At 37.2% G+C, this 14408-nt stretch overlaps 1 protein-coding gene across 1 annotated transcript in view; it reads left to right on the plus strand.

Moving 5' to 3' along the window:
* rprd2b (regulation of nuclear pre-mRNA domain containing 2b) overlaps positions 1 to 14408 on the plus strand; it is a 16449-nt gene continuing 2041 nt past the window's right edge. Inside the window, exons 1-9 of the mRNA XM_084943213.1 lie at positions 1 to 232; positions 8339 to 8468; positions 8598 to 8791; positions 9885 to 9937; positions 10061 to 10187; positions 11474 to 11649; positions 11831 to 12116; positions 12259 to 12516; positions 14157 to 14321. Coding sequence (XP_084799339.1) covers positions 37 to 232; positions 8339 to 8468; positions 8598 to 8791; positions 9885 to 9937; positions 10061 to 10187; positions 11474 to 11649; positions 11831 to 12116; positions 12259 to 12516; positions 14157 to 14321 — 1585 coding nt within the window. The 5' untranslated portion in view covers positions 1 to 36. The remainder of the gene's footprint in view (positions 233 to 8338; positions 8469 to 8597; positions 8792 to 9884; positions 9938 to 10060; positions 10188 to 11473; positions 11650 to 11830; positions 12117 to 12258; positions 12517 to 14156; positions 14322 to 14408) is intronic.

Raw genomic sequence — 14408 nt, forward strand, 5'->3', positions numbered from 1 at the left:
CTCCTCCATCCCCAGCAGCACCACAGAGTTGGAAAGATGGCGGCCGGTTCAGGGGCTGCAAGCGGTCACGGCTCACGCAGCTCCACCGCTGCTCTGGAAGCGTCTTTGGACCGGCGTTTTCAGGGAGTTTCAAACACTATGGAGTCAATACAAGGACTTTCAGCTTGGTGCATTGAAAACAAGAAACATCACAGCCTTATCGTCCGCTACTGGATGAAGTGGCTCAAGAAATGTGAGTAGCTTGTCACTGAAGCTAATCCGCTAGCTAGCGTATTTTAGCCATTTTTCAAATGCATTTCTGTCTGGACCAGCTACCAGTTTGCAAAACTCGGCTGCAGTTTATTGCGTTAGGGACAAAGTTGTTCAGTGCACAAAAGAGCAATAATTTACCCCCTGAACAAAGTTCAAGTTTTTTGATATGCAGCATATTTATAAGCTAACGCTGCCGTTGCTTGAAATTAGCTGCTAATGTTAGCAAAGCTACTGCTAGCGATGTTTACAGTCGGGCCTCCCGGGGTTCACGGCACTGCGCTTTTAAGCCGAAGAGCAAACATGATAAAAAAGATTATTTTTAGACGGATTTAATCAGCTGCATGTTAGCTTTAGTTGGTGCATGGTGGTTTGAGTTGTTCCTGACGGCTGGTCGTATCGAGCATAGTTTATTTATGGGACGCGTGAAGCGATAAAGGAGCGATCCACTTAAATTAAGCTCGTATGTCCCTTTCATTGTTATTATATTATTAATTTTTACCGACAAGCTCATTTAACATTTATACTAAAAGTGCAAAATTAACTCGACTAGCTGTAGTTCCAAATTTTCCAAACAAACGGTGATAACGTCGTTTAAACTATCTACACTTCATTTATCTCCTGTCAGATTAGTATTAACGATAATGCCATATAGTGGGTATGTGCAGTGTAGATGTCGTGTAATACACTTTAATTACAGCACCTCACCCTTTACTATTGGCTTCTGTTTAAAATGTGTTAGATAGTTATTATTTAGTTCTGACGTGTTATAATCCCCGTTGACATTTCCATAACGTGTTTAGACTGGTTTCTAATTAATTATATCTTAAGTAGCAGAGTACACGTGCGCAACAGTTCTTACATTAGAAGTAGAAGTTACGTTGTTTGATATTAAATCCTGTCTAGTTAGGTTAAACTTTTATCTAGTAAGGATGTAATTTTGTGCCTTTCAAGCTCCATGCTAGATATCTGAAATGCACTTTTAAATAATAAAATTTATATCTGTACCAGTAATTCTGATTTAAGATGTTGAGAGTGTAAAGAGGTCTCATAAGAGGCATGAGTCTTATCACTGTAGCTTTCTTAAATCAACATATACTAATTATTTTGCTACATCAGAAATATTTTGTTAATATGTCAGATATATTGGAAACACAATTGCTCATAGATCTTGCTTTTTATGTCTTATGCTTTTTATTAACTTTGTATGTTCCCCTTGTGGATGCGTTGGTTCTTTGTCGGTACTAAAACTTCCTCCCACAGTCCAAAGACATACATGCTGGGTTAACTTGTGGTTTTAAACTGGATGTGTGTGTGGATGGTTTTGTCTCTGTGTGTTTGCCCTGTTATGGACTGGCAACCTGCCAAGGACTCACATTATTAAGGTCTGGTGACATCTGGTGTAGGCTTCAGTACTCCCCAAAACCCTAAATTGGATGTAATTCTAGATCCCAAAACATGTCATGGCCAAATAATAAAAAATAAATAGCTGCTAGTTAGTTGTGTTGATTAAATGTTAAAAGAGCCCTCCATAATAGAACAAGTTATCAAGAGGGAGTTATGAAGAGTTGTAGCCTTGAAAGCATTTCCTTAGTCACTGCAGTCATCTCTGCTTTTGCACTCCTAACACCATGTTGACATTTCAAGGCGGCACTCTTATCTCTACTCCCTCCATGTACTTGTATCTTATGAGTTTTTATGAATCCTCCTGCATAATAAATCTAATAAGACCAGCCGTGATCGCAGTATGGAGCAATTCAGTGGAAGGGCAGATAATCAGCACACTTGTCTGCCAATGCCAAACCGTGCGTTTTTAAAGAAACGAATTCAGATCAGCACTAAATGTAATGGCTTCTTCCTTTTCCTATTTTCCACCTTGACCTGGTAGTTTGTTTGCGTAATCTTGCTAACAAAAAGACTTGTATTACTGACGACAGCTCACCCAAAAGCCGAGGAGGATTATGCATTTTGGTCAGTTGCTAGGTGAGCTTTTTGTGACAGATTCTCATGGATGATGATGAGATGTGTTTTGAAAACTTTGATTCTTTGCTTAAAAAAAACCCCCAAACAAGCAAACAAACCGAATCATGTGTTGAAAATGTAGTAACGCTGTTTTTAAAATTTTCCCTCAAGTCCATATAAATTTGCACCTGTTTGTATTATTTAGAGCTAGTCAAAGTCTCTGCAATATACTTCATTTTTTTCACTCCCATTTCTTTAATTTGTGCCCCTTAAGTGTCTACAGTACATTTGATAAGTCTCTCCCTCCTTATCCATTGCTATTAGAAATACATTTGCTGCCTTTATCTGTATTTGTATAGGTTTTGATGGGTTATGGGCTGATTGTTATTTTTAAGCCTGCAGTAAATAAATTTCATCAGCTTTGTAGAGTTGTGTGGGAAGAACAAGGCAGGCCAACTGCCCTACATATTCTGTGCTTCTTTATTTATGTTGGTGCATGCATGATTAAATGAAATGGATGCTTGAAGTGCTGGTAAAGTCATATTGAAATAGTGCTTCTGTGTTGTTGTTTCTGTTGTAGATTGTTCAGATTCACAAACCAAATTTGGTTCCTGGTTGATGACTTTCTTGATCCTTTCAGGAATGTTCACTGCACCTTTCAGGAATGTTTTAATGAGCTACTGTCATTGTAGTAGCAGCATTGTAGTTCACAGCATTATAGCCAGTGACACAGCATAAGTAACATGTAAACCCGTATGTACCCTGGGTAGTGTTTTTCCTGGAAACTGTAAGTAACATAACTACTTAACATTTAGTGTAGTTATTTTTTTAAGTAAACGTATCTTTGTAACTCTTCAGTTGCTGCATAATAAAACTGAAGAATATTTTCTACCTGGGATGTTATCTCTGTTTAGGTTTTTAGCCAACTGCTTAACGGCCTAAGTAATATTCATCCTGTCATATGGAGTGCAACTAGCGAGTGTTTCAGCAATGCTCGGTGGAGACATTTGTTTATATTTGGTTGAAGCATCACAGCTGCTAGCAGGTCCTCTTTAATTCTGTTGTTGTACTTTATGGTGTTGTTTTTTTTGTTTTGTTTTGTTTTTTTTCCCCAAGTAGAAAAACGTGTGTGTGTGTGTTCCACGTTTAGTGGAAACAGTTTTCTTGCATATATTGCAAAGTACTGTAGATTGTTGGAGGTTGTTGAAGCTAATTTTTCACATACTAAATCTTAATCATCCTAACAATTGCTTTCACTCTCAGACATGCCTGGGCTTCAGCTGTTGTTGGGCACACTCTGTAATAGAAAACAAATGATGTTTCTGTAGTAATATATCATTTCAGAATTTGTACCAGTGTTATCATGAAGCCCTAGTAGTCATAAACTCCAGCAAGAAAGTTAGCATGAACTAAAATTTAGAAAGCTGAAATGAACCGTCAGTATTTAAGCATGTTTTCTAATCTTGAGCATGTGATCTATTGGTATGAAAATAAAGAAAGAAAGAAAAGTGCTGAAAACACACAAAATCAGCAGACACACTATTTCTGCAGGCTCTTCTTTTGCAGGCTCAGGCCCTGTGTTTTAGAAAGCTAATCTGTCCAATGGGACGTTCTGTTTCAGTGGCTAAGTCCAGTTACTATGTGGGCATTTTCCTTTTCTTTTTCTTTTTTTTTATAATTCCCACCCTGCATCGCTGCCCACAGAACAATGATGAGATTAGCTTATGCTGACAATACAAATGAGCTGCTGTGTGCCATTTGAGCTTTTGTGTGCTGATGGAGACCAGAGCAAACTGATCAGAAGGGACTTTGTTGTAGGGCTGCAACTAAAGATTATTTTGGTAGTTGAATAATCTGCCAATTTTTCTTTGATTAGTCAATGATTATTTCAGTAACTCTCATCTCCTCTTCCTGTTGGGCAGACCTCCTCTTCTAGGCTCCAGTGCCTCACCTGCTCAAGTCTGCCCACCTGTGACTATCATCCTGTTGTCTCATCCCACAGGAAATTCAAATAATTACCCAGGAAACATATGAATTTGAAAATAATAAATAAAAATATTAGATAATAAAAATTAAAGTGCTAGTAGTATTCAAACAAAAAAATAATAATGTGCAAAAAGGAAACCCAAATGGCTTTTGTCCATAAGCACAAATCAAGCTTCAAATTAAATCAAAAATATTCTTTTTCCGGTCCAAAATGACAAGTTTCCAAATTTTACAGATGATTCGGTTCATAAATACACGTTTGTAGAGGACATGCTCCGGAGTGAGGCTTGCTCTTATCTTTGAGATAATGTTCCCAGCTGCTGATAACCATGCTAAAGATGCTCTCTGTCATGGAGAGGTCAACCCATCTTAACTACTTCACTACTCATTTGAGTGAGGCAGCACAATACATGTAATGAGTAACATTTTTCAGTGTGATCTGAGTGGACGATGATAAAAATGCTTGATGGACCTTTTTTAAGATGCAAAAGTGTCTGTCATGGATAATTCAGACCAACTACTGCACCACATAGAAAACAGGCAGTAGAGTTTTGTTTTTTTGTTTTCAGGCTGATTCAGTTTTTATGCCAAGTTTTAAGAAAGGAAATCTGTCAAACGGTGATACCTGTTTTATTTTATTTATATTTTAGTTGGTTTTTTTTTTTTTTAACTCAGTTTTGTCTCACTTTTCTGTTCAGTTCTGCTTATTTTAAACTCTTAAGCTTTGTTGTCATATTGAATTTTTGTAGACTTTGAGTATTTTTGTTGTTGTTGTAATTTTCCAACTTTTGGGCTTAACACTGTATCTTTTACCTAATTGTAATTTAATACATTATAGACACACATCTTGATCTATAATACGCAAAGTATTTTAATGTAGTTCTGGGAGCAGGCTCTATAAATTCAAATTCAAATTTTATTTGTCTCACACACAACCATACACAGTATGACATGAGGTGAAATGCTTGTAGCTGTGCAATGCCCGACCATTAAATGACAGTGGTTTTACAGTATTTACAATTTACAGGTTATTACAAAATTTACAGATTTAACTTACAGTAAAAAATGTGCAAATAGCAGAAGAGATTATAAATTATAGGAAGTGTGTATACTTCCTATACTTTAATGTACAGCACTGTGGTCAACTCTGTGTTAAATGTGCTATTTAAATAAATTTGACATGACAAAAAAAGGTAATGTGAAATTCAAAAGGAACATGACTGAGTAAATTCTCAATTCAGTTAAAGTTAAAAACAAGTGGGGGAAAATCACTTCTAAAGTAGAAACAAAGAAGATGAAAAAATTGAACACGGTGAAACAGTATTACATTAATTAAATATTCATTGTCCCTTTATCTTGTCTAATCATGAATAATATAGATTCAAAAATCAATCTTCCTCAGTTTTCTGCCCAACAATACTTGTGTTATTAAAGGATAACAACTAACATCATGATGTTGAATAGCAGTATGTATACTTTGTCCTACTTAGTGATATTTTTATTATTTCACACGCAAGTCTCTCATAAATAAAGTTTTAATGTATGATTTAGAGCGGAGTTTGATTGAAGAAAGATCTCCTGTCACACAAATTAAAATTTGATTTGTTTGCTGTTTGGGTGTTTTCACAAATTTTCATACAAAGATGTTGTCCCTTAAGTTGTGTTCCTACAATTTACACGTTCCTAAAATGCACGGCATTGGTTGTGAAAGGAGAATTAATTAATTGGTGGTTAAACTCACCTTCCTTGCTGTCACAGCACTACTGGGAATGCACATGCAGAGATTTAACTAAGCCACAACCTCAGTTTCCACAGGTTGAGACTTATTTGTGTTAATAGGTGGTACTGATGTAGAATTTCCTGAACACCTCACCTATAGGTAATACTTTAGCTGTGCAAGAAAAACAGAAAACATCTTTTAAATATATAAAAGGAAGAGGGAGAGAGCTGCTTATTTAAAAACATACCAAGTTCAAAGTAGATCATACAACAGTATGCAAAAACAGATGATCCCACACATGCACACAGAGATTCCTTTTATTAGTGAGATGAGTGTTTTGAGTTTGACTTCTGGTTGAACAGCTATTATTAAAGATTTTTAAAGACCTTTTTATACAGCTCATCTCTCCTTCAAATCAGGGCAATGTAGAGCTAGTTAACTGACCTCACTAATGGCCACATGAATTACTACTGGGTTAAAGTTATTAATATTGGATTAAAACAATAAGTAAAGGTTGGTTTTAAAATGTTACAAGGTCACCCACCACCAGACTAATGAGAAGTTGTAAACAAGCACTGTTTCAGTGTAGAAAAATGAATGGTTGTGTCAGAGTAAACTGGTATATAATCACTTGAATGGAGAAATTTGTAAAGCATTCTGCAGCAGGATGCAGTTAAGATGCAGTGAAAGAAGGCTGCTCAAGCTCCTCGTGCTTAGTCACAGACTGACACTCTGTGTCTTTACTGTTGTGCCACAGGTTTCACTGATATTTAAAATTGATATTATGATGGAACTGATTTAATAGTTTCAAATTAAATTTGAATGCATAATATTGTGTTTTGTATGTTAATTATTGCTATTAAGAAACTACTTAAAAAAAAAAAAAAAAAAAAAAAAGGGGTTTTAAAGGTTTGTTTTAGCAGCCTAAAATTTGCGGACTTGTGGGGGTTTAATTAAAAGGTCAGTAACTCAAAAAGTTATCTTGGCACAGCTTGCTATATATATATATATATATATATATATATATATATATATATATATATATATATATATGAAAGGTAACAAGGTGAGAGCTGAGGCAGAGGAAATACTTTCACCTCCTTTTCTTCTTGTTTATTGTTGTTGTTATTTATTTATTTTTGACAAAGTTAATTTACTGGTAGATTAACCTTTAAATTATTGTGTTTATAAAAGGCTGCTTCTGTTTTAGACTGAGGTGATAATCCAGTCTAATTCAAATGTAAAAAAACATATTAAGAGGTTTAGATATTTTTAGATACGACATTTATTTCCCAAAATCCAGAATTTAACCTGTAGTATTGTTTACTCCCTAAAGAAGCAAAACTCATTGTGTCCTTGCCACTATTGTATTCCTTCTTGAAATGGAGACGTATGCATAAGTTGACTAATCCAGACCATCACAAGAAGAAACGATCTTCAGCTTTTTGCTGTAGCTATAGTTTCTCTACAGTGATAGTAACTGAAAGTTTTCCAGTTTTCCAGGCCTCTTACAATAATGCGGTAAAATAAGTCAGAGATGTTGTGGTTTAGCCAGAGAAACAGTAGAGATGTTTGGTGTAGACTGCAGATGGCTTTCACGGGTCATCTGTCCAAAAGTTCAAGTTGACTAAATTGGTCGGCCTTTCAGCAGGAAGATGATAGTTAGCAGAGTCGGAAAATTCACTAAAGAGCGATTAAAAAGTGACATGAAAAATAATTGAATCCTATTTGATTTATTTTTAAATGTTTTATTGAGATTTGAAATTGGATATACATGCAAGAAATTTTTTACTGGAAGACTTTGACTTAAGCTTGTTAAAATTTTCAAAGACTGGTGAATAAACACGTACAGAAGTCGTTTCTGCAAAAGAGGGCAATGCTAGCTCCTGAGGCTAAGACTATACCTTGTTGTTTATCAAATAAATGACTGAATTGTTTTTCCCTTGTTGGCGTTCAAGTATACTGCTTTCATCTGTAAGCACAGTATCTAATGTTGGCTTGCATTCACATCCAGCAGCAGCTTTCACTGGATGTGCATGTTTCCACAAAAGTAGAAATTTTGTGTTAAGGTAACAGTTGCAAAGTTGCAGTAACCGAGTCACCAGAGTGGTTGAACTCTGGCTAGTCAGTGGTGTAACTTGATGAATCGTGACAACATGTCTGTGACAAAAATCAAAAACGCCATTTTTGAAACCCTGCAACGAGGGAACTCGTACATCACCTCAATGTCCTCCTTTGTTGTGCCATTTGTGTTGCATACAAATGACATCATAACCCCACGCACCTCAGGTGGTACTCAATTGCAATGGAAAACAACCAAAATTGAATCTGGTCAAACCAAGTAGAAACTAGTGTAAATAGGCTAATAGTGATCTAAACTCCAGATTGAGTCCTTTATTTCTCTGCTTTTCTTTTTTTCAGCTGATAACAATCACCGCTTGAATCTTTTCTACCTTGCCAACGATGTGATACAAAACTGCAAAAGAAAGAATGCCATCGTTTTTCGTTCAGCCTTCTCAGAGGTCCTTCCTAATGCTGCTCAGCTCATCAAGTAAGTACATAGTGTTTATTCTACGGTACTGTCCAGCCATCACTGCATTTTGTTTCTCTTTTAACCCGTCATGCCTATCACTGAAAAGGTATTAAGGTCTGTGTGTTGTTTATCATTTTACTCTGTTAGAGATGGGAAGGTTCGCAGGTCAGTGGAAAGGATCTTTTCCATTTGGGAAGAAAGAAGTGTGTATCCCGAGGAGGTCATTGCCCAGTTCAAAGCCAACTTGAATAAAAAGGAAAAGGAGCGAGAGAAGCAGAAGGAAAAAGAAAAGGAAAAAGAAAAGGAAAAGGAAAAGGAAAAAGAGGCTACACCTGCAAATGGTCAGTTTGTCACTTCAGAGTTTTGTCAGTGTTTTTTTTTTTTTTGGTTTTTTTTGTTTTTTAAAACCAAACTATATATTATTCTTTACTAACATGCCAGGAAACTCTTATTGCATGACTGTGTTACGTATGGTAGATGTAGAAATGACTACTTAGGAAGAACAGCAATGTCCAGAAAAAAAAAGACCAGAACTTTCTTTACTTGAAATGATGACAAGGTAAAAATGTTTTTCAAAATATTAGAATATATTAAATATATTTATAAGGTCATCATGGTAGCAGGAAACAGGAAATTAACAATCTCAGTGCAATGCTGTAAATATTATGCTGTAAATACTGGAGGTTTAATTAGTTGGTTTTAAAGTCAGTTATTCACTTCGTGGTTATTTGAAACGACGAAGGAAAGTGAAGCAAAATTGCTGACTGCAAGTTATTCGAGTATGAAGACACATTGTTAAGACATGGGAGAATATGATTAATTACAGTTGGTATTGGGTTTGGCTTAAGCTGCTGCCCCTGCAACCCAGCCAGTTTTTTTTACCCCTCATCCATAAGAAGCTGATAGGATATTGTCGGCACCCTACTGGGCAGGTGGGCAGGCAACATGAACTCCCAAGTTTGTGAATGCGATAACTTGAGAAATAGTCACCTAGGATTTTCGAAACTTTTTCAAACTAAAAACTAAAGTCTCAGTGACTTTGACCTACCTCAATAAATTCAATTCCTGTTTGGTAGTACACTCCTCTGGTCAACCTTCTGGTAATTGGGAGTGTTGTAGTTTGTTAGTTATTAAATTTGTACATTGATGAACAATATAAATTTTAAAAATGCTTCAATAAATTTTAAAATATAACTTGGTGGCGCTGCTGAATAAAGTATGTGTGTGGGAAAACGCTGTTCAAAGAAAACTGAAAGTCAGCAGTTTAACGAAAAGTCTGTTTGAGGTGCTAAAATACTGAGGTAGTGTGGGCACTACTGAAAACATATTAGTGTGGGCATTGGTTACTAAATCATCCTTAAGTTAACGCTGTCTGTTTGGAATATTTCCAGATACCTTACAGTGTTTTTAAAGTAATTTATTTTTACTCTCTAGCTCCTGCTAATTCCAAAGCTGCCCTGAAGTCCAAGATTGTGGCGGAGTTCACGGTAGGCCTTCTTTGTGTTTTCCTGGATTTTTCTCTTTTCTTTTCTTTTCTAAAAAGCCTGAAAATCAACCACGATATAACAACATCTTGTGATGTTAAATCATCTGCACTCTCTCTCTTCTAGCCCCACTCCCTCATTGAACAATTGTTAAAATATAGGCAAGCTGTTGCCGAAGAAGAGTTTCAAGAAAAGCAGCTGTCAGCTCTCCGGGTGGATGTCTGCAGCACGGAGGCCCTCAAGAGACTTAAAGGTCAGATGTCACTGGGCTTATTTGTACATCAGTGCACACCTGTTGTCTTCTGTACTTTGTCTTAAGTCTCAAACATACTGGATTTTTATGTCCTTGGCATAGCCTGTCAAAACAAGTATACATATCACTAGCAGGGGTCTTCCTGGCTTGTTACAGGCCTTTGGTGTGGGCATGGAGGGTAAAGTTAAAAACAAACAATAAAAACATGGACTTGTGATGGTTTTAGACAACACACCTGTACTTTAATTGTACCTAAAGTCCTTTTAAAAATAGTTCTCTACAAGACAACACATCCCTCACTGTCACAACACTTTATACTCATATCAACAACTCAAATTGTTGCACTTGTTAAAGTGAACCAATTCATTTTCATCTGATATTTGCTGTGTTGCTTTTACTTTTGTATTTTATTGTAAATTAGTCTGCTTCAGCTATGTTACAGAATCTAAAAATTTAGTCTCATCTTTCAACATTTGTCCTTTATGACATGCAGCACACTGAAGGAAACTGCTTGCTTAAGACATGCTCATAATAAGAGAAATCTATCTTATCTTAAGCGAGGGTGCTCCCTGATGTAGTGTGCGGGCAGCAGAACACGTGATTAGCACTAGCTTGTGGTGGACATACGGGACTATTAGTTGTGCTGCTTGCATATTGACACAATCTGAAACCACAGTGCAGGTTAAAAACCCAAGTAATGACCAGTCTGACTGGGACAGACATTTGTGTTCTCACATTCTGAAATGCATCAGCTCAGCTTTATCACCAGGTTTTGTTTGTTTGTTTGTTTTAAACATCTGTCTCAGTGCAAAACTCACTAATGAACTGTGCTTAGTTCCCTGATATCTGAGCTTATACATGAAATAATTTAAACAAATCACATGTGGAGGAGATTTGAATTCTCCACATGTATTTGAAATGTTTTTTAGTACTGGTAAGTTTTTCTCTTGCCTCAGCTGAAAGCTCTTGTACAGCCAGTACACACATTAAACACACACCGTAAACAATGGCTGTTAAGTCTTTGCATCTTATTTCTGAAAAGGCCCATGTACCATTTCTGAGAATGGCATCGGTGAAAAGGGTTCATGGATAGGTCAATGGATTATTCTTGTTAAGCTGGATGCAGTTCTCTGAAAAAAAAGTGTGTTATTTATTTTTCCCCTGATGCATTCGGCATCAGCACTGACCTTCTGACTGTTCTGTTAGCTTTTTTTCTGATTTAACTTTTTAAAAATTGAGTAAACCTTGTGTTTAATGGCTTGCTTGTCAACTGTCTCTTGTGTTAGATAAGGCAGGGGGGAACAAATTTGCCAAGGACTTTGAGGATGGCAGCCTGAAGCTGCAGGAGTTTGTCAGCTTCCTGGAGAAAGAGTTGAAAGCAGGACCTCCTCTGCTGGAGGCTCTGGGAAACGCAGATATTTTCTACGAGATGCAGTACAAGGAAGTTAAGATTGTGGCCAATGTAGGTGTTGTCTTTTGTAAGATGTAATGATATCCAAACAATTAGAGTTAGTTGGTCTTAAAGTGGAAATATTCAAGCATTTGCTTTTAAAACATTAAAACTAATTTATTTCATTGATTGGTGATCCAGCTATTCCACTGTTTGAGCTTAATTTTGTTTCTCTCTTCGACGTTCTCCTCAGGCTTACAACGCATTTGCCAATCGTGTGGCCAGTCTTAAAAGGAAATTGGATTCCCTCAAGTCCACTCTACCTGGACCTGAGGACTCTCCCATCCCCTCACCATCTGAAGATGCCCCCTCCCCCACTGGCTCTGACTCACCCTTTATGGCAATGGCGGCTAGCAGAGCCCAGCTCGATCCAGATCTGGATGGAAAGGCCATGGATGAAGGAGAAATGCAGAGTGACAACAGAGACATGGAGGACATGGATATGTCTGACGAAGAGACTGATGCTGCAACTGCAGGGGGTGAGTGTCCTAGATCTGTGGTTGTGCTATGATATAATTTTTTGTCTCCAAATTAATTCATTAGAAAGTTAAGTTGCAAAGCTGCAGACTTGTGTTTCAATTTTGAGAATCTATGAGCTCTTTGAATTTCCTTCATTCTCAGATGATAAGAAAGAAAAGCCAGCCGCTGCCATGTCTAAGGCTGCAAAGTCAGATGCGCCTTCAAAGCTTCCAAATCCGCCTGCGAAGGCCTCTAAGAACAATGCTTCTGCTACTACCACCACAACCACCCCAGTGACTCCCACATCTGCTACTCCTACAAGTACCCCAGCCACCCCTCTGGGTGTCAATCTGGCCAAGGTGGACCTGGGAAAGATTACCTCCATTCTCAGCTCGCTAACCTCCGCCATGAAGAATACAGGTATGTTTGTGGAAGAGGGACAAGACTTTCTGTGTTATGCTTGGTGGTTATTAGACAAAATTAAAAAAAAACAAGACAAACTGTTCTGTTTTGTGAAAAAAAGGAGAAAAAAAATCCAGGACTAGACGGGCTTTAAAAGTGTTACTTGATATTAATTTAGGCCATCTTCCTTCTAAGATCAGCTTCTTATGTGCCTCCAGACTACTTTCCACATCAACAGCAAACATCATTTGTGGGCCATCATCTGTGGTGATGAGACTATGATATCGAAACTTGTAAGATCAGGACAGTTACAGGTTTGTGCACTGTGAACTTCAGAGAGTCAATGTGAAGTTCTGCTCTAACATTTTAGGGCATGTCAAGGAAAACATTAGCGCAAGCGCCGTGAACTGAACTGTGGTGTGTTCACCGTCGGCCATACATACCAGAAGAGCCGTTTAAGGGGACAGACCTGGACTTCAAGTTCTGACCTAAAAGATGATCAGCTATGGATGAGAATATGATTTTTGAAAGGGAGATTTTAAATGCAGGAAGATTTTTAGGTTCTTTGTTTGTTTGTTTGTTTTGTTTTTTTAAAGCCTCTCAGCTATAAAAGCTTCATTCTCACTCCGCTGAGCGGGCAGGTGGTTTAGAAACCCAAGTTTGTGAATGCAATAACTCGAGAATGAGTTCATACTGTAGGTGCATTTACTGAAAAGCTCAGATGAGTTTTAATGTCAGTGACCTTGACATCAAGGTTAAGGGTCAGTGGTCAGGTTATCTGAAAATCACCTGATTTTCCAGTTCATAGCATAGGTGCATTTACTAGGAAGCTGAAGGGTAGAACTGGCAGCTGCCACTATTTATTTTTGTTATTTTTTTCCCCATGTGCTTAATTCTAGAACTTTCTGATTGTACTTTTTGTTTTATAATAATTTGTATTCATTGCAACATTTTCAATTGAATGTGCTAGAATTAACTACATTGATCACTTATCTTTTCAGACTTGAATCTAGATGTTATTCAACCCTGACTGTGCTCACAAAATATGAAATGCTAATTGAAATAACAGACTAACTGGCGTGATCCATCCTGGAAAAAAAATCTTTCTGAAACTTCCACTAAATGATGCAAGGTCTTGGAGCCAAGTGAAAGCATAAGACTGCAGATTTTTAGTCTTTTGAATATTATCAACAAATGTGCTTATGTTTCTCACTCATTTTAGCCCTCCCTCAAGAGCCTGCAATGGGTTAGTGAAGCAGTGTTAACAGTATTTCCAGGAATATGTAATGACCTCCGCATTACATGAACAACTCTCTTGGAAACTGTAAAAGTGGTTGTGGTTAATTATCTGTGGAGCCATTTCCAAATAAGCCGCCATTACATTTTTCTGTGTAAAGAAGACACACATCATCCAGCGTAGCTCAATGATTTGTTTTTTTAATTATGTCTGGACAACAGGGGATCTCTGTGGAACAGACTAATGAGCAAAGTCAGTTGTTGACCATGCAGCTCATACTTGCTGGTTAACTTTAATGTTGTTTTCAATTTATTGTTGGAACACAGAACATTTTTTCCAGTTTAAGACTTTTTGTTTGATTCAGTACATTTAAAAATTTTTTGTTAAATTTCTGGGGCTGCTTTGATCTTTCTCTCTGCAGCAAGCCCATCACCTCGTCCATCTCCTGGGACACCCACAACCCCATCTGGCCAATCAGCAGCCTCCAAAGGAACCCCTCCAAGCCCTGCCTTGGCCAGTATCCTGTCACGTGTTGATATCACACCTGAAGGGATACTTAATGCTCTGTCTAAAACCAACACAACAGGTAAGATCCATATATTTGGCTTATTGAATTTCTTTAAGAATAACTAATGAAGTGACCTTGTTTCAATATTTGTCACACTTTGTTTTT

The sequence above is a fragment of the Perissodus microlepis genome, chromosome 11 (genome assembly GCF_051167445.1).
Source record: "Perissodus microlepis isolate ML-2025 ecotype Zambia chromosome 11, ASM5116744v1, whole genome shotgun sequence".
Taxonomy (NCBI): domain Eukaryota; kingdom Metazoa; phylum Chordata; class Actinopteri; order Cichliformes; family Cichlidae; genus Perissodus; species Perissodus microlepis.